General features: G+C 45.8%; 1 protein-coding gene and 1 pseudogene across 2 annotated transcripts; one reads left to right on the forward strand and one right to left on the reverse strand.

Moving 5' to 3' along the window:
* Positions 1–4,969: 4,969 nt before the first annotated feature.
* LOC103634904 (transcription factor MYB1R1) lies at positions 4,970–7,203 on the forward strand. 2 transcript variants are annotated; one of them, XM_020542823.2, is made up of 3 exons: positions 4,970–5,937; positions 6,058–6,332; positions 6,454–7,203. In XM_020542823.2, exons 1-3 carry the CDS (start codon positions 5,535–5,537, stop codon positions 6,895–6,897), a joined length of 1,122 nt encoding a protein of 373 aa, XP_020398412.1. In that variant the 5' UTR covers positions 4,970–5,534; the 3' UTR covers positions 6,898–7,203. The 2 variants fall into 2 exon arrangements, with proteins under 2 accessions (XP_020398412.1, XP_008655699.1); XM_008657477.3 differs by having other exon boundaries at positions 6,136–6,332.
* Positions 7,204–16,360: 9,157 nt separating this feature from the next.
* Positions 16,361–17,174, reverse strand: LOC103634906 (pyrophosphate--fructose 6-phosphate 1-phosphotransferase subunit alpha-like; annotated as a pseudogene).
* Positions 17,175–20,297: the final 3,123 nt, after the last annotated feature.

A 20,297-nucleotide genomic window follows, 5' to 3' on the forward strand; every position in this document is an offset into this window, starting at 1 on the left:
AGGGCACAGGTTCTACCATGAGCAGACGGAGAGCGCTGGCAGAACATTTGCCTCCACAAGATGTAAGTTAGTTGTTAAATTACATTATTTGAGTTACTTAATATTGTATGATGTAAGGTATTTGTTTCATAGGATGCTGAAATTGAGGAACCAGTGGTAGAGGATCATGCAAGAGATGATGTTGAAGATGATGGTGGAGATAATGTGGGAGATGATGCTGGAGACGATGCTGGTGGGGATTCTGGGGCTGGTGGAGATTCCGCAGCTGGGTCTGGAACTTCTCGAGTTAGGAGAACGAGGAAGCTGCATTTTGTTGGACCACCTCCAGAGCTTCCACCCGAATCTCGGGTTTTGATAAAGCCTAGTGGAAAGTGAGTGACATGTCTTTGCTTAAATGTTCTTGAAAGTTATGTTTTAATTTCCACATTGTTTATACTATTTGCAGGACTTGGATCGACGACTCGTTCACAGGCACAGGACACTACAGGCAAGTGAACATGGTCCTTGGTAATCTTGTTCGTCTGCACTGGCCTGGTGTTGTGACTTTGCCTACTGGCGAGTCTGTCCCCGCCACCACTTGGGAGCATTATCGCTATGGTGTGTGTAGAACGTTTGGCAACACACATGCACTAGTTTGGGATGCATTCTGGGTATGAATTATTTATACTATTTTAGTTATTCCATACATGTTTGCTTTTATGATAACACTAATTTTTTTGCAGAAACGGTACAAGTTGTCGGACGATGGATCATATGATATGAACGCTCGTTACGTGTTTGAGTATAACGCGAACGATGTCGTTGCAGATGCAATGTACTATGCACGAATTCAGGCTATAAAGGCATGGTACAGAGCAAATGCTGATGATCGACCGATGCCAAATACCAAGGCCGAGTGGTCATCAATTTACTTGACGGAGGAGCAATACCTAGAGGTAAACAGGTTCTTGCCTCTCATATCGCACGAAGTCATGTATTTGCTTGCTTTATTTAAAAAATTTCATGTAGGTGTCGGTGCCGTGGATGGCCACCCGATCAGAGGGTTATCGGTCATTCTGCAGATGGTGGGCTTCCCCTGAGTTTCGTGCCATTTCCGAAAGGAACAGGGGAAACCGTGGGACTGAGTCGTTCCACAACTACGGCGGTGATGGTCATGTGCGCTTGGCTAAGCGAATGGTAAGTCACAGTTTGTTGTAACTTTTGAATTACATAGAAATGTGTCATTGTAACTTTTATGTACAGGAAGTCAAATCCGGCCGTACGCCCACAGATGTGGAGGTGTATATGCAAGGGCATAGGGGTTCTAATCCTCAGAATCCTGATGTGTTATGCACTCAGACGGCCACCGACCGTCTAGTGAGTTTTTGATACTCTATTATGTGTTTGATATTGTTTGCAAGGGCATAGGGGTTATGCACTTATATTTGATATTGTTTGCCTCCAGGCTTCGTATGGGCAGGAGATGGTTCAACGCTATGGGCAGGAGTACGATTGGAGGAGCCAGCCAATCGACCCTCAGGCAGCATATGCTAGCGGAGGAGGACAAGCCCACGGACGGTGAGATTATTTGATTTGGATTACAAAATTGTCATCATATGCTTGCGATTCAACTGAGGCATGAGTTACTATACTAAGTGCATGGTTCACCTCTTGTAGGTTGGGTATTTTTGATTCTACGATTGATTCCAGAGAGCTGAGACGCCATGGACGATAGTCCACATCGTCGTCTTCACAGTCGTCCCGTTCACGATCATCCGCCCATGAGATAGAGCTTGCAGTGTTGCGTCAACAGGCAGAGTACCATCAATCAGTCTTGAGGGAACAATTGGAGTACCAGAGGCAACAATCTGAGTACCAGAGGCAACAAGCCGAGTACCAGAAGAAGAGGGACGAGTATTATGCAAACCTTCAGGCCCAAAATCAAGCTCTTCTCTCGGTAAGCTGAAGTAACATTTTGTAGCTTATTTTGCAAAACACTTGATGTGTATCTTATTTGCTCAACAATGACTTGTATATAATTTGTAGCAACTAGCCCAACAAGCGGGCGTCCCGATACCGACATATGGGATGCCGCCTCCGGACTTTGCACTGCCAATGCCAATGATGGCGCCTCCACCTCCGCCTCCGCCTCCGTCACAATTCCCTATGGTATGTACACATATGCGTGTGTGACATGTTCATAGATGTCTTATATGTTTAAATGAACAACTGAGTGGTTACTATTTCATGTGCTTGTGTTATAGGGATTTCAGACACCACCCGCTTCAGTTGCCGCACCTGGTGATGGGTCTGGTCAAGACGACACAACACATTCGTGGGTGAACAACCTTTTCAACACGCAGAGTCCAGCCGGAGGAGGTGGCTACTCGAACCATCCAGGCGATGGATATGATTGATGTGCCGTGATGTTAATTTATGAAACACTTTGCAACACTTGTTTGTGAGACACAATGTCAGTTTGCAACAACCGTCGGACCTATATGTTGATGTTAAATTTGTGAATGTTAATATTTATGTGAGAATATTTGTGATTGTGAATACTTATTTGAATGTGTATATTTGTGATTGTGAATGTGTATATGTGCATGAAATCTGTTTTTGTTTTGTAAATGTCAGATTTTTTTTAAAAACAGAATTTTGTGTAAATTCTGTAATTTATTATGTCCGACGGCCTAGTGGTAGCCGTCGGATATAAGGCTTGGTTATGTCCGACGGCATAGTAGTAGCTGTCGGACATAAGCCTTGGTTATGTCCGACGGCATAGTAGTAGCCGTCGGACATAAGCCTTTGTTATGTCTGACGGCTTAGTGGTAGCCGTCGGACATAAGCCTGTGGGCCCCACAGGCTGACCGGTAAAACGGTTGTTGTACGTTATGTCCGACGGGCAGATGCGGCCGTCGGAGATAGCTTATGTCCGACGGCTGCCGTCGGACATTACTCTATTTCTGACGAATTATCTCTGACGGCTTAAAGCTGTCGGAGATAGAATAATGCCGTCGGACATAAGCTATCTCCGACGGTTTGAACCTTATGTCCGACGGCTTTGGCCGTCGGACGTTGTTTCGTTTACTGTAGTGAAGTGTTCTTACCTTAGGAGGCCGTATGAACATATTAATGAGGCCAAGAAACAGCCCATGACATGGAATTACATGGAAGGGGATATAATCTGTGATTGATTGATCGTACTGTCCTACAATACAAGATATTGACACACCATTACTAATAACTACATCTGGACACTATCAATTAATCACACTTGTCTGATGGTTTACATAAGAGAGGAACGTTTCTGACATGTTTGACATGTATCTTTTTAGGCTATTGGCTTTTAGGTGTTGGTTTTTTTTTCACTACTGGTTTTTATAATTGAACCTGGTTTTTCAGCACATCAAAATCCAAAAAAATAAACTTTCTCTCAACCTGTTGTTTTAGTTTATTTTCTTGAAAGCTGGCTTTTTTAAAAAACTAGGCCGATAGCTAGACTCTTTGTTCTAGCTTTTGAATCTTAATCCAACTCTAACCAAACAAGTCCTTGCGTATTTTCTTTTATGCGAGGAGGCAATTGTTCCTCAAACATCACCCAGGAAAAAAAAACATCTTTCTCAAATATTACACACATATTGCTGGTGTGCACCACCAACGGGACCCAAAAGGCATCTTCAGCTAACGTGAAATAGACAAGGATGTCTCATACAAGGTTTTTTTTTTCTTTCTTTCTTTCTTTCTAGTACAGTCGATTGTCAAACACCTACCTAGCCAAAGTTTTTATTCGAGCAGTGCTGCTCGTGCCACCGCAAACCATTGGAAGGGCTTCGCTTTCATGGGTACTAGTACGTACTACAGCATCATGCATGATGCTTGGGGAAAACAAAAAAAAAAAAAAAACTGAATGTGTGACCCAAGAGGCGCAAGTGGCGACGTTTTGCCGTCCATAGCAAATCAAAGGCCTCCGATCTCGTTCAGCAGCTGCGGTTAGTGAAGCACAGCGTGTAAACAAAAGAAAAAGTCTGAGAGACTCTGACCTTTTTTTTTTTTCCTCGCTGAATCAATTCATAATAAACAAATAACATTGAATGTTAACACATATGTAGTACAAAACCGGTAGGGATTTTCTAAAGCTATATATATACACACACACATTTGATAAGTCTTCCACAAGGTACAAAAAGTACTAGATATCTCCCTGCTGTGGTTGTTGCGGCGATGACCATTTTTTTCGACGGTGTGTACCTTGGCACACCTAACCTTGAGAACAATGCTTGCTTGCACACCAAGGGCTCCTCCCCTTGACTTGTCTACTGTTCTCGTTCGGCCAATGCTGGTAATCTTTGGTACAGCAGAAGCCAGACGTACGAGTACGACTGCCGACTGCGTGATGACAACATCGATCCTCACCGAACGCCAGCCTCATTACATTTAATTTGTCGTTTTGCTGATCGCGTTGCATTTTTTTTCCTTCTATCGTGTCTCTGTTCATTCAGTTTCTTATCGTTGAACTAGAATATTTTCTATCGTAGTCTCTGCATCAGCAACAGCCCAACACGCTGTAATCGCGCTTCAAGTAGAACAGCTAGCTGCATCGACCTAAAATTGGGGGGCACCTTTCATCCAGTCAAGTAACAGCAGAAGACCAGCAGGTAATGCCATAATGACACTGCTAATTACCATGCCCGGACGGCCGGACCAATTTGTGGTGTACACGTTTTACCTTGCTGCACGTCATGATACAATTAGTATATAATATACATAGTGGATAGATAGATTATAGATAGTAGATAGATAGATAGATAGATAGATAAGAGAATAGCGGCTGCTCTGTCTATCTATTTTTCTTTTTATATACGTGCCACTGCCACAATAATGGTAAGCAGAGAAACCTGCGCGCAGCCTTTTTTTTTCCCTCCCCATCCCATCCGGTTGACCCTGTCGGAATAAAAAAAATCAGTGGCGAAGATGCACGCAAAGATTGCAACCAGATTCCTGATGTGAGCCACACAATAATAAACATGTGTACAGGCGGACAGCGACTGCAATATTATTGGAGCGGGAGCGGGAGCTCAGCAACACCAGCACAACGCCCAGAGACCCCAGGGGGCTGGGACTGGGACGGCGGCTTGCAGATTCCTGCGGATTCTTAAGTAGGCGCAGTTGTTAATTAATCTGGGTTGAATTGTCAAACGCCATGATGGGGGACGGACGATGCCAACGCGTCGCCGTCATGGGGGGGCGTCCAGGTGTGCGCTCCCCAGCGATTCGCTAATCGCTAGTCCTATAGGCAGCCGGCAGGCCACATCTTTTTCTTCCTCCCCAGTCCCCAGTCCCCCATTCCCATATTAAGCAGAGCCGAGGCGAGCACCCCCACCCACCGAGATGCAATGCAATGCAAACATCCTCCCTCTTCTCCTGCTCCTCACAGACATCTTATCCTAGCTCCCGGTCGAAGGCCGTAGGTAGGATTCCCTTCTATTCCTCGCCCGCTTCCTCCTCCGGCAGCCGGACCTAGCTAGCTAGCTTTCTTGCCGTTCGCCGCCCATATGGCTAGGAAGTGCTCTAGCTGTGGGAACAACGGCCACAACTCCAGGACCTGCGGCGGGCACAGCAGGACCGCGGCGGCCTTCGAGAACAACGGCGGCGGCGTGAGGCTGTTCGGGGTGCAGCTGCACGTGGGGTCCTCGTCGCCCGTAGCCGTAGCCATGAAGAGGTGCTTCAGCATGGAGTGCCTGTCGCCGCCGCCGCCGCTGCCGCCGCCGCCCGCCGCGCCGGCGTACTACGCGGCCGCTCTCGCCGCCGCCAACAGCAGCTCGCCGTCGGCGTCGGCGTCGGCGTCCTCGTCCTCGTCGCTCGTCTCGGTGGAGGAGGCACAGGCACCCGAGAAGATGGCCAGCGGGTACCTCTCCGACGGGCTCGTGGGCAGGGCGCAGGCGGAGAGGAAGAAGGGTGAGTTCCGCCGCGGAATTCGCGAACCCTATATATAGCTGTCTCACTCGTTTACTTGTAATTATTCATCAGACGATTAATTATACTAGAATAATTAATTAATTAATACTCCTATTTCAGAAGCTTGTTTGAGCTACGTAAATAATCTATCTAAAAAAAAGGTCTTCTTCTCTGGGTTTTCCGACCGGCCATCACCAGGCGTTCCGTGGACGGAGGACGAGCACCGGCGGTTCCTGGCGGGCCTGGAGAAGCTCGGCAAGGGCGACTGGAGAGGCATCTCCCGGCACTTCGTCACGACGCGGACGCCGACGCAGGTGGCCAGCCACGCCCAGAAGTACTTCCTCCGGCAGAGCAGCCTGGCGCACAAGAAGCGCAGGTCCAGCCTCTTCGACGTGGTACGTCCGATCCAACGCCATGCCCATGCTCGCTCCGTTTCCGTTCAACACCCATCCATCCACCCCGCCCTCTGCCGCTAGACTGGCGTGTCTGAAGCGACCGGGGGTCTTCCGTTTTCAGGTGGAGAACGCAGCTGAGAGGGCGACGACGACGAGCTCCAGGGAGCGCCCGAGGCTCACGGTCACGGATGCGATAATCGCGACCGCCTCTGCTGCAGCACCCGGAACAACGACGGCAGCACTCCCGGCCCTGTCGCTCGGCATCCGACGGCCAGCGAGGCCTGAGTACCACGCCGCGCTGCCTCCGAACAGCCTGTCCCTGCAGCTGCCGCGGTGCTCGGCGGCAATGGGTAGCGCGTCGCCGTCGCCGAGCCTGGCGCTGGCGCTGGCGGGGCCGAAACACAAGCACCCTTCGCCTTCGTCCCTGACGGCGGCAAAGGCTAGTAGTAGTGGCCAGGCACCGGACCTGGAGCTGAAGATCTCGACCGGCCGGCAGAGCGAGCACCAGGTCCAGACGGGCTCGCCGCCGAGGACGCCCTTTCTGGGCACCATCAGGGTCACGTAACCGGAAAGACGGCGGCGGCGGTTAGTCGGGAATGACCTGCTGGTAAAAGAAGAGCTTGGCCGGGGTGGGAAAACTGAAAAGGAGGAGCTTTTGGCAGTGGTGTTGGTGTGTGTGTGTTGCTGCCCCTGCCAGTGGCAGCCGAGACGACGATGCGGTCGTTTATCACGTGGGTGTGGTGTTGTACATCATCCATCAGAAAGATGGAAACTTTACTTTAGTGGCCTAATTAGAACTCTATAAACTTTACTGTCCTAATTTAGCATTCGTTTGTTTCTTGCAAATAAAGAACGCCGTTGCCATTCGCTACTCTGCCGTCTCGTCTCGCTCGACCTCTTCATGATGTTGCTGACACAGTGGTCGATGGTTAGAGCTCCATGTTCAGCTCAGTTGCTTGTCTCTATTATTAATAATATTAGTAGTACTAATGATAATATAAAAGATTGGTTTGCAGGTGGATAGTTACAAGGATACGCAACCTGCAACCATCCATGCCTGCCAAGTGCCAAGAGCTCCTGTAATCCTGTTCCTACACGATGCTTGATGCGAAGGCGAAATATCCTCTGCAACTGGCGCTTGTAATAATTCGTTGAACTTGAACCTTTGTTAGGTACAGGTTCGGTTTCCAGCGACGAGGATATCTACGGTCCCAAAGCAAAGACACGTCGAACAGGATCTGCGTGCTGCCGTTAATGCTGTAACCGACCAGGAGCAGCAGTAACAGCTGGAGGTTAGTGGTGGTGGGCATAAACTAGCATGTGCCCAGCACGACCAAATTAACCCTGGACCACATCTCACGATCAATGGCTGATGCAAATAATTATCTATATGCTGTATTGCTGTATCGCATACATAATATAATGTTATAAATATATTAATATATACCTAATTCTTTCTATATATTAACATATATTTAGAACATTTGAGAATATGATAAATACGTATGTGCAAAAAAAACTAAAATAAAATATGTCTTTAATATAAGTGTTTATTATAAAAAAGGACAAGATATAGAGAGCGTCGTTATAAAAACAAGATATAGAGTATAAATTCTTTTAGATGAGGCTGTAAATAGGAGATACCGAGAATGGATATAGAGAATGTTGTTGGGATAGTCTTATGTGGTAGGCTATAGCGTCCATCATTTCTGAGGGAACAATTTGCCACCACGTAGGAGAGGTACCCTAGTTACAGGTAACGACAATATATTACGTATCTTTTTAATTTAATTATTGTTTAGTATTAATGTTTTTAGATGTATCTTAGGTGTTTATATTAGTAATATCTTTATATAAAAAATTAGAAGGTTATATATTTTAAGTCTTGTTATGGAACCTAAAATCTTAGGATCGGCCCGGCTTGGAGACGATATGATGTCCAACAATATCTTCAGTTTGTGTAGAAAGGAAAGTATTATTATTATCATTCAGGGGCGGATCCAAGGGGTGGGCAAGGTGGGCCATGGCCCCACCTCAAATTTTTAACCCCTTATACCTAGGTTTAGGTACATAGCAAAATAAACAAACTTTTATATAGTTTACGTGGACAAATCTAATGAAAACTAGGTTTTGATCTATTTTTCTGTCGTCGCTTCACTGCTCAGTCCACTCTTTACCTGAGCCATTTGATTCTCTTCCCTAGAGCAAGCCCACTCACTCGTGGTTCACTCGCTTCTTCGGTCATCGACTGACCAGTAAGTCGGTGACCTAACCCGCCCGCTGCAGCGCACCTTGCCTTCTCATTACTCATCAGCTCGTCGACTCGTCGGGATCCTACACACAACATCGATATTTTGCCTCCTAGTCCGCACCAACAGATGAGCAAGATATTGGTGGGACCATGGCGTCACCTGTACCTCGCTAACTTATTAGGGTCTCACCGCGTTGTCGCAACACGACAATGGCTTTCGCTTGCCATCACCGTCATCTATTGCTACCTCGCCTCCTGCACTCGCTCCTCCCACCTGTCATCGTCTCACCAACGCCATCTCACAACAAATTTGATGACTCGCTAGAACGACGCGTCGATGCGGCTGCTCCGCTCTAGTGTCTCGTCCTCAGTTAGTCCACCTATTTTCTCTCTCTAGTTCTCCTTTAGGTAGCCAAAAAGGTTTTTGGTATTGATATCATTTTAGAACATTAGATATTATCATTCAACATTTATGTTATTATCATTAATCTACATTTATGGTCTAGTCTGTTGATTTGTCTCTTGCACTGTTGGCCCCACCTAGAATTTTGTTCTGCGTCCGCCACTGTTATCATTAGCGTAGACAAGGAGACGGACGGGGCCATGGCTAAAATAAAATTGTTTGCTTAGAATAAGTTAATATTTATTATATACTTAGCACATATGCCTGCATGCTATAAGCTCGCTTTTTGGATTAACAGATTGAGCATGAGATGAATAATAAGACTAGATAAGTAGATAATGATTATTGCTTCGTTTTGTATAGATATGAAACTTAAATTGTATGAAACACTAGTTTTTTTAGGGTAATGCATGATTTTGTCATGCGTTTTTTTGGTTCCCCCTTGGATTCTGGTCGTGCGATGCATGTGCATTACATTTCATGGTGAAGAAGAAGAAGAGCGCTGGTGGGTTAACACTAACGTGAGAAACGCGGGGGGGGGGGGGGGGGGGGGGGGGGTACACAAAGGATGGATGGAAGAAAGAATAATCAAACGGATGGGACAAAGCTAGGTGGTGCGCGATCTTCTAATCTTATCTTTAAACCGGAAGATTTATTATATGGTAGGGTAATAGTACGTGTTTCTTTTCTTTTCAGTTCTGGCAGGTCTTTTTCTGACCGACCCACGTAGTCTGTTTATTCATTAATTCCCCGTTCACAGATATATGATATCAATTGACTTTTATTTTAAATTTTTTGACCACACGTATTATTAAAAAAATTATTTAAAAATATAAAAAATTATGTAAAACACAAACTACCTTAAATAATAAAACAAATTACATAAATAAATAAATAAATAATTTATTATTATTATTTGAATAAGGGAGTACTACTGTTGCAGTGCAGAGTCAATTCTGACACAGATCGCTGGGAGTTGTTAGGAATTGTCTCCGTTCTATCTTTACCCGTCCAATCCAGTGACATTTTCTGAAGTGGCCCTTTTCGTTTTCTCTCGGAAGAAGAACCCAAGCTCGGCTCGGCTGGGCTGCTCCTGTGGCCTGTGGTGGCGGCGCCTGCCAGGCGCAGGTGTCCTGTGGTTGCAGCAAAAGGCACGGGCGGCTAGGACGGCGACCCGCCCCGCCCAACCACGTCAAAAGACACGGCGACGGTTGGGAGGCAGGCCACCGCACCCCACCGCACCCCGCATCTCATCTCAAACTTAGCTCTTGTTTCATTTGGTCCGCCCCTGGGAGGCTGTGAACCTGGCAGGTGTTGTTACAGGCTCCGCTCACCGCCCGCCGGCCCGACTGATAGCTGAATGGAACAGATGGATGGCAAGCGAGGAAGCTCCCAAGGAGACCAATCAGGCACACTGCTCCGATCCGCGCACGCACGTCATCTTAGCAATCCAGATGTTTTCATGCGCCGCTCATCATTGAACTGACCGTACGTATGTATGTACACTAGGGGTGTGTTTGGTTTGGCGCCTAAGCCGCCACACCGCGCCACACTTTTAAGCCACAAGTGTGGCGGTCGATTTGGTCGCCACACTTGTGGCTTAAAAGTGTGGCGCGGTGTGGCGGTTTAGGCGTCAAACCAAACACGCCCTAGGTATGTGCCCGTGCGATGCCACGGAACACAAATTGACGAGCCTCCAACAGATACGGAAACATCAATCATGCATGCAAGGATCCTAATTAAGGAATATAATCATGCATGTGCTACAGAAAGGAAACAACGGAGTAAGAAAAAGGAAACACGATAATCAGGCAAAGGCACTACAGGAATTCACTTAATTCCCGTCGGCCTGAAACCGACGGGAATAAGCCCTAAACCGACGGGAATAAGTAATTCCCGTCGGTTTAGGGCTTATTCCCGTCGGTTTCAGGCCTTTATTCCCGTCGGTTTAGGGCTTATTCCCGTCGGTTTCAGGCCGACAGGCGTCCCTTGTCGGGGATAAGGTTATCCTCGTCGGCGGCCGACGGGAATAATTAATTCCCGTCGGCTAGATAGTGGCCGACGGGAATTAAGGCTAATTCCCGTCGGTTTTGCTGGCCGACGGGCATTAAGGCTAATTCTCGTCGGTTCCCCAGGCCGGCAGGAGTTATTAATTAATTCCCGTCGGCCACGTAGGACCGACGGGAATTAACTGGGCCGACGGGAGTTAGTAATTATTTCCCGTCGGTTCGACCATAGCCGACGGGAATTAACTGGGCCGACGGGAATTACTCTATACTGCTACAAAAACAGCACTAAATTATGTCACTATTTCTACACACATAACATATATCAAACATAATATAAATCACATATAACAGCCACATTACAAACACATGTAGAGATACGACATCCACAAACACATGCATTTAGACATAAACACTTGCATTTATAATTAAAACATCCACCAACGTGTACGACATAGTATTCAAACATAACATCCACCAACATCAAACAACGAGTACGACATAGTATTGAACATAACATCCACCAACGAGTACGACATTTCAAACATAAGTTTAAGTGTTTAGAGATAACCACCACTTGGGTGGTTAGAGCTTTGACCGTTGCCGCCTTCACCACCAGGAGGAGGGAACGCGAAGAGCGAGTCAACAAATCCAGTCCCTACTGCTGGATCAGACCCACTGCCACCCGCTTCAGGCGTAACCTATGCAAGTTAGCAAATATCAACACGTTAAATGCAAATATCAAAAAGTATACAAGTGTATAAATTAATGGAGAGTTATCAAACGTACCCTATCTCCAGGTACAGGTATATGTGTCGGAGGGGTGGTGAACTGTGGTGGTGGAACTGGTGTGTTTGCAAATTGGCTCCATTGTGGTGGCGGTGGAAAATTTGATGTCATGCCCTGTTGCTGCATTAACTGTTAAACACATATGTGTTACTACCGAAGATGTTGTATTGAAATATAATAATTTAGAGTTCGAATTATGTGTACTCACTTGATACATCGCTTGGTTATGTGCATTGCAAGCCTCCATAAATTCGCGTTGTTGTCTCATCTCTTCACGCATCCTCATAATCTCCAACTCCTGCTCGTTCGGTCGACGAGAGCATGAGCTACGGGAAGATGAACCCGTCCTCTGAGATCTCACCGACGACGAGTCAATAAATCCGTCGAAGAGTGCGTATCTATAAGTTATTCAAAAAAATGTGATTACTGTATAATCAATTTAGTGTCAACCATATAATTTCATAAGTTAGAGCTTACCGTCCATGCGCTTTGCCACCACCACTTGCGTACACCACCGAGGGATCCACCGGTTCATGGCGCCAGTCGAAGTCAGGGCCATGGCGACGAACCATCTCCTCCCCATATGCCGCCTATACATCATTCACAACCTTACAAATGCAGGAATTTATATACTTTGAACGTTTGAACTTTTGAGCCAAAACTCACCAAGCGATCCGTGGCTGTCTGGCTGCAGAGCTGGTCAGGGTTGTTCGGGTCTGGTCCTTTGTGGCCCTCCTGGTAGACCTCAATGTCACTAGGCTTTTGGCCACTCGTAGCTTCCTGTATAAACAAAAAACATTCATAAGCAATCATATTATTTGTTGATCGACATAGAAAGATCAAACTTACCATTCTTTTAGCTTTTCGTATCATGTCGTCACCGCCAAACTTGTGGTTAGGATTGGTTCCTCGACATTGTCTGTGATGCGCTGACGCTTTCTGGAAGCCTTCAGAAGCCCAATATCGACACCAAGCATAGTACGCATCAGGCACGGGCGCCATCCATGGAACCATCACCTGCACACACACAATGTTACATATTATATCAATCACAACAATAAATATAAAGGGTAAAACAAATTGAATACTAACCTCACGATATTGATCCTCAGTCAAATATATCTTTGAGGACCCTTCCTTTTTATTCAAGGGGCCTGCTTCTTCTGGATGCTTTTTCAACTCTTCAATCAGTGGTTGAAGCATCACATTGAGGCGTACGCCAGGATGCTCAGGACCAGGTATAACAATACATAGGAACATAAACTCGTATTTCATGCAAAGAGCAGGTGGAAGGTTGTACGGTATGGCAATGACAGGCCAACATGAATGCGACGCAGCGGTCATATTGAACGGCGTGAAACCATCAGTTGCCAAGCCGATACGAACGTTTCTTACATCGTTGGCAAAATCTGGATCAAATTTGTCAAGAGCCTTCCATGCATCACCATCTGACGGGTGCACCATTAACCCATCTTGTCTGTCCGTACAATCTTTATGCCACCTCATGTGCATAGCGGTCTTCCTCGAGAGAAACAAACGTTTCACTCTAGGAGTGAGAGGCATGTACCGAAGCTGTTTATGTGCAACCTTTGTCACCACCTTCTCCCCATCTTCATTTACAAGCTCCACGTACCTCGACTTCCCACATTTTAAGCATTTCTGTTCTCTGCCATGTTCCTTCCAAAAAAACATACAGTTGTCTTGGCAAACATCAATCTTCTCATACTTCATACCAAGACCTTCAAGCAATTTCTTGGACTGGTACATGTCTTTCGGCATCTTGTGACCCGTAGGAAGAACCTCGCTAATCAAATCCACAAGCTCCTTGTAACAATTAATTGAGAATGCAAACTTGGACTTGATTGACATCAGCCGGGTCACAAATTCCAGTACGGTCACGTCAGTGTGCCCGTGAAGAGGCTCTTCTGACGCTTTGAGTAGGTCGAAGAACTTCTGAACCTCCGGTGTAGGTGAATCATGATGATCTGGTGCCAGTTCAGGCTGCAGATCCTCAAGCATCTGGTCCATCCTATCAACATCATCTTCACCGTCATCAACTTCTACTTCTGCTGCTCGTTCAACATCTTCACCATGGAGATACCAGACCTTATAGCCTGGCACGAAACCATGCGAACACAGGTGTAGTGTGACCTGCCTCTTGGTGTGGCTCGTCATATTTCTACATTTATTTCATGGACACCTAATATTATCTATTTGTGACGAAGCAGCTGCATGGTCCAGAAACATCTGCGTCTTGGCAAACCATTCACTTGTGTGACACCCACCCTTCTTGAAACCTTCATACATCCAATCAAGTCTATCACCCATTATTGCGGCTGTGTGTACGAGTAAAGAGTGCGTGTGAGACATTCATGTTTCTACACGTCACACATACATCTATAGGTAAGTAGTAAAACTATATATATATACATAACATCACCTTCAACACAATAACATGATATTCATTAATTAACAATAATGCAACATCCAAATTTAGATAAACAATATTTGCAACATTTTCAGAACATCAAATTTGCAACAAATACCAATATTAAATAAATTGTAATCGCATTACAGTTAACTCCCGTCGGCCATAAAAACCGACGAAAATAAACAATATTTGCAACATTAAATCCATTAAATTAAATAAAATTTTCAGAACATCAAATTTATTAACAATAGCATCAAATTTATCAATATCGAAACCTTCATACATCCTAATATTATAAGTTAAATCTAATCAATAAACAATTAACAATTTTAAATTAACTCTAATCACATGAAACTTAACTCTCGTCGGCCATAAAAAACCGACGAAAATAAACATCTACACGCATATTTAACTATTATAATCACACTCGTATTCACAATTTAGGATGTATACCTCAACGACAAGGCGGTAACGGCGCTCGGGGAAGCGGTCGGGACCGGCGGCGGCACTCGGGGAGGCGATCGAAGGCGACGGCGGACTTGGGGCTGCGGCGATGCTCGGAGAGCCGGTCGGAGCGATGGGCGGCGGTGGAGGAGGCCGACGGGGGAGGCTATTGCGGCGGCGGTGGGGTCCGGCAGGGGCGGCGTGGTGGTTGGCCGGCCGTTAGGGGCGGCGCGGGGCCGGTAGGGGAGTGGCGGCGGCGGCGGTGGATGGGGCAGGGGCGGTGGCGGACGGGGCTGGGGCTGGGGCTGCTGCGGACGCGCGGGGTCGGGGCGACGGCGGGGCTTGGGGAGGCGCGACGGTGGGGCTTGGGCAGGCGACGGCGGGGCTTGGGGAGGCGCGGCGGCAGCGGAGCTTGCAACAGGCGATGGCGGCTCGGCGGTTGAAGACAGAGAGAATGCGTCCGCGCGGGTGAACCCGCGCTCATAAACGGCTAATCCTCGTCGGCCTGAGCTTTGGCCGACGGGAGTTACGTAATCCACGTCGGCCTACGCTCTAGCCGACGGGAGTTAAGTTAACTCCCGTCGGCCTACTTTCGGGCCGACGGGAGTTAACTTAACTCCCGTCGGCTGCGTTTTAGCCGACGGGAGTTACATTATCCCCGTCGGTTTTCTCCCTGGCCGACGGGAATTACCCTGGCCGACGGGAATCAATAGGATTCCTGTAGTGAGGGGTCGTGCATGCACCAGATCCTAATTAAGGAAATGTCAATCATGCATGCAACAGATCCTAACTAAAGAATATAATAGGTGTATGCCCATGCAGATAACGATTACATGCAGATAACTATTTGTCATTCTATGCTCTCGTTATTAAATGTTAGTGCATAACGATTACATGGAGATAAACAATACATAATTTATCATCCACCTCAATATCTCACATTATTTGATGAGAAGAGATAAATCATAATAGTACATATACATATTGAAATCGATAAACATGACACACATGAAAAGGTTAATATGTGTAATCATCAGTCCAAAAAAGCAATCTCAAGCTCGTGTAAACAAACAGCTCAACATGAAGCTACTGTCATGACCAATATGACACTCATATAGGATGTCCTTTTTTCTCGTGCACTGCTAATTAGATGAGTGTTTTTGTACTGACGGATGTGAAGAGTCACCCTATATGTGTTCACCGGAGATTGTAAAAAGTGCTCAACCAGCTTAAACCAAAATGAATAGATGAGACTTTTGTCTAACTTCAATGTAGGAGTTTACAATGCAGAGAGGATTGAGATGCATTATCGATATACTCCTCACCAGTATAAGTTTTGCTTGCTCGCATGAATAGATGAGACTCAAGTGTGGCTTCCTGTGAGTCTAAAGCAAAAAAATATGCAGGGGGAGGGGCATCAAAACTACCTTCTTCAAGTATTCTTGCAACTTTTTTATTCTGCCCATATAGTCTTGATCCTCAACGCACAATGAAATAGGATTTGAATCGACACCTGGTCCTTCAAACTGGAGCGGGCCTGGGTTTCTATAGACATCTTCCAACAAAAAGCTGGAAGAATTCTGTCTCAACACACTGCACAAATGCAAGTATTATTGACACCAAAGGCCATATGTACAAGATACTTCTAGATAAGAAGCTAAGGCAGATGCCGAAGACCAAGAGTAACTACGTAACTCTTGGTACCTAGGAAAGTTGAGCTGAATCATCAGATTCGGGATGTAGTAGTAGCTGCATTAGAGAAACAAAGATGTTGAAACAACTGAACTCTAATGTGAAGTACAAACATCCTATAATTATCAAATGAAACAATACATACCTGCTTCCTTATAAAAGGGGGCAAAAACTCAAAGTGCAGATGCCCATGGTGAAAGCTGAGAAGAGATATTCTCAACAGAAACACCTTTGGCATGGAGGCCATGGATTTCCTATAAACAAATAGCTCTAGTGAGTAAAATTATAAATGGGTAGTCATAAGACGTGTAAACGTACCTAAAGCAGAGCATATAGTTCAGGAATATTCTCCACAAGACCCTCAGGAAAAGAATAACCACATGGTTCTTGTCTAGGAAAGGTACAAGGACGATCAATAAATTGTCGTTATAAAGATAAAATAACACATGAAACATCTCATCTTCTCATAGACAAGAAAGATGTAGACCAACCTTTTCCAGCCCTTGCCTGAACTACATCACAAATCTGCTTTGTAATATCAAAAATTGTAAGTTTGGAAGCAGCCACCTCCTCTCCTAGGATAACCTGAGCACATGATACAAGTTCGAAATAGTGTGAGAAAAAAATGTGACAGGTCACAGGCAAGTAAGGAAAAAACATACCATGTTTGGATGTGATTGAAGAGCACATTCCAATGCCACATGAGAAGCCTTGCGTCCGATCAGGCGAATAAAGTAGTAATACTATCATTTAGAGTAAAGACACAAGGTGGATCAGAAATTAGATTCAATAATTCAAATTCATAAGAAAAAACTTTTGGTAGCATCGTCAGTAAAACTTGATTATATTTTTTGCATATAAAACAGACATAAAACAATCACTTGATCATCGCTTCACAGTCATCATAGACTGCAGGGATAGACATGGGTTAGACGCTACATTCTTACTTTTCCTAAACTATTAGGCGTATCAACACAAATCTTACCGAAATAGGAGTCGCACCACATCGCCACTTGTTCACTGGATTCTTAAGATTTGTCACTGTAGCCATGTATCCGTTCAATCTGGCAGCTATGATGTGGTAGCACACATGTCCCAAAACCTGAGACCAACAACCCACATGTTAAACCAACAACAATCAATATTCTTTATTAAATGAACTGGTGAGGGACTTGCGTAGGCATAATCGCAATCAAACTTTAAAGGCAGCTCTCCCCTAGCTTGGTAGCCCAAGAAGTGACAGATTTCATAGGACACTTTCCTTTGTAAGTGTCCTCCTTCTGCAAAAATGGCTGAGAACATTATGAACTTACAGTGATAAAGATCTATTGTTTGCTTGTGTACAACAGAGTCCAAAGAAAGCATACCAAACGTCTGTTCATCTCAGTCTCAACTAACTGGGCTAGCAGCTTTTTAGTCTCAATCTGCACAAGTGCACAGAAAAAAGTCGAGGTCAACCAGAAGCTTTAGCTCAGTGTGGGAACTATACTAATTTTTACTCTAATAAAAGCATTAGTAGCTATTAGACAATATACTCTAATAATATGCACACGCACAGGAAAAAAACTCGAGGTCTACCAGAAAGCATACCAAACGTCTGTTTTTTGCGCAAAAGCTTTAGCTCTGCTGGTATTTTTTTGTAATCTCTACCCTTTTCTATTACCTTGTTAATGTGATGGATGCAAGTATTTATGACCTGAAACTAAAAACTGCATTCGACCTTTTATTTTAACCCAACAAACAAATCCTGAAAACTGCATTGCAGTGTTCACGGCGCAGCACATTAATTTTTTCATATTATTTTATGCATATATAAAATGTAACCAGGATACAGAGAGATGAGGACAACACAAGGTACTTGGAGCATTTTTTTAGCAGCTAGCAAGTTATTTTAGTCAATCCAAACAGGCTTAGCATGGCAAACACCCCATATACATATGATTCGGCTAGATCATTTTTTGGCACCTCGTGGATTCGTGTGCATGACAGGTATTGAAAGCTAAATGTTTTCAGTTATTGGAAATGTGTGTCTCTCAGGGCCTTAGCAAAGCTATAGCAAGCAGGGGCATCAGTCAAACATAGTAAGTAGGAAACCCGTAACAACACTCATGTTGCTAAGTGGGTATTAGTAAGGGATAGCATGTTTTCTTACCAGCGTCTTAGCAGGCATGTTAAGATCAGCCGTCTCTGGAGCGCTTACTTACTTCCATATTCCACAGCTACTTTAGCTGTCCATCCCTGCTACAAATGGTAGCAAGAATCACCAGCATCAATTCCTGAATCGAATCATACATAAAACAAGTAACAGTAGAATCCAAGGCAGAAACTCAGCCCAGTCCAACGGCATTAAAAAAACGGGCTTTCTTTTACAGCCTGGACGATGAAGGATACAGAGATAAAGTTCACAGCTAGAATCCAATGTGTCCACAATGTAAACTAAAATCATTCTGGTGCTCCGAAAGGATTAGGTGGTTCCTTCTCATGCCAAAGCTTACCAACAACTCGAAATTGGATCGGAAAATCGAGTAAATCTGAACCGTGCAAAGGCGCTCAGCTCACAAATTCAGTGTAGGACGACTGTTGTTGCATGTACAACTCGAGCTACTGAATCTGGCAGGGAGTGTGGCGGTGTTATCTCTTCTTGCGGCGCTGGGCGTCAGAGTCGTCGTCCACATGATTACGCTAGGGCCGGGCAAGTCCAGGTTGAGGAAGGTGGTGAGATGGAGCAACCATCGCCTCTTGTGTCCACCCCCAGCTGTAGAGCAGGGGCAGGTTTCGGTGGCACGCCTGAGATCCTCATCTGCCAGCGCTTCGTACCTCGTTGTGGTGTCGGCAGATGCAGGGGCGCGTGGGAATCCGAGGCACAGGGGGATTTTTGAGCAGCGTGGAGAAGGCGGGGATTGGGCCGGGGTGTTGGGACGGCGGGGGCGGAGGAACAGTGGACGGGGCTGCGTACCTCCTGGGCGTGATGCGGGGATGGGCAGGCGCGCAGGGTGACGGCGATGTCTCGGCGGGGGAGGGGCGGGCGTGATGGCTGAGCCCGCAGTGGATGGCAGCAACGACGGGGGAGGGGCGCTCGGCGAACTGAAGCGCACGCGGCGGAGCCACCCTCGCCCAATACCATGGCTTGAGGAGGAAGGCCCCCAGATCCGTGGAGGCAATCCCTGGAATGGTGCCCTTCCATCGATGGAGTATTGGGCGAGGGCGAGAATGGCAGGGCAGCCGCGGAGGCTTCTCTGAATTGCGTGATTCCATGGATAGAGAGAGCGGGGTTGACGGAGGCTGGGGCGAGTACCGCGGGATCAACGGAGCGCGGGCGAGAGGGCGTCGGAGGCAGAACAGGGTGTGGACGCCTACACTACAGCAGCCTTATAGAGTAGTAGAGATACGTGCTACTCCTAGGATGGAGACATTGTTCGAGTACTTCCATACACATGGATTGGATGAGGTTAGAAAAAAATAATAAGTTTAATTTGTTTGAGATTTAAACCTATATAATTTCACTTAATTTATATAGATTGGTAACTAACTAACCGAACAAGCCTTTTATACATATACATTGGATGATATTAGAAAAAATTAATAAGTTTGATTTAATTAAAAATTTAAATCTATATAATACCACTCAATTCATATAGATTGATAATTAACCGGAAAAATCCTTGTCCGTCCGGACGAGACGACGTGAACAGAAAACCTAATTTTCAGCGAAGCAGGAGGCCACACAGTACGTAGTACCTGGACGCTTTTGAATGAATGGTCGTGTCGTGCAGCCATGCTCCACACGGCGATCGACGACGACGACGACCCTGCATCACCTGCACGCCGCACGCATGTCTACCCTTAGCTACAGGCCCTGTTTGGCACAGCTTATTTTCAGCTTCTTCACAAATTTAAGCAGAAGTTCTGCCAAACAGCTAGCTTCTACAGCAGCTTATCAGTTCAGCTG

This window comes from Zea mays, chromosome 8 (assembly GCF_902167145.1).
Source record: "Zea mays cultivar B73 chromosome 8, Zm-B73-REFERENCE-NAM-5.0, whole genome shotgun sequence".
Taxonomy (NCBI): Eukaryota; Viridiplantae; Streptophyta; class Magnoliopsida; order Poales; family Poaceae; genus Zea; species Zea mays.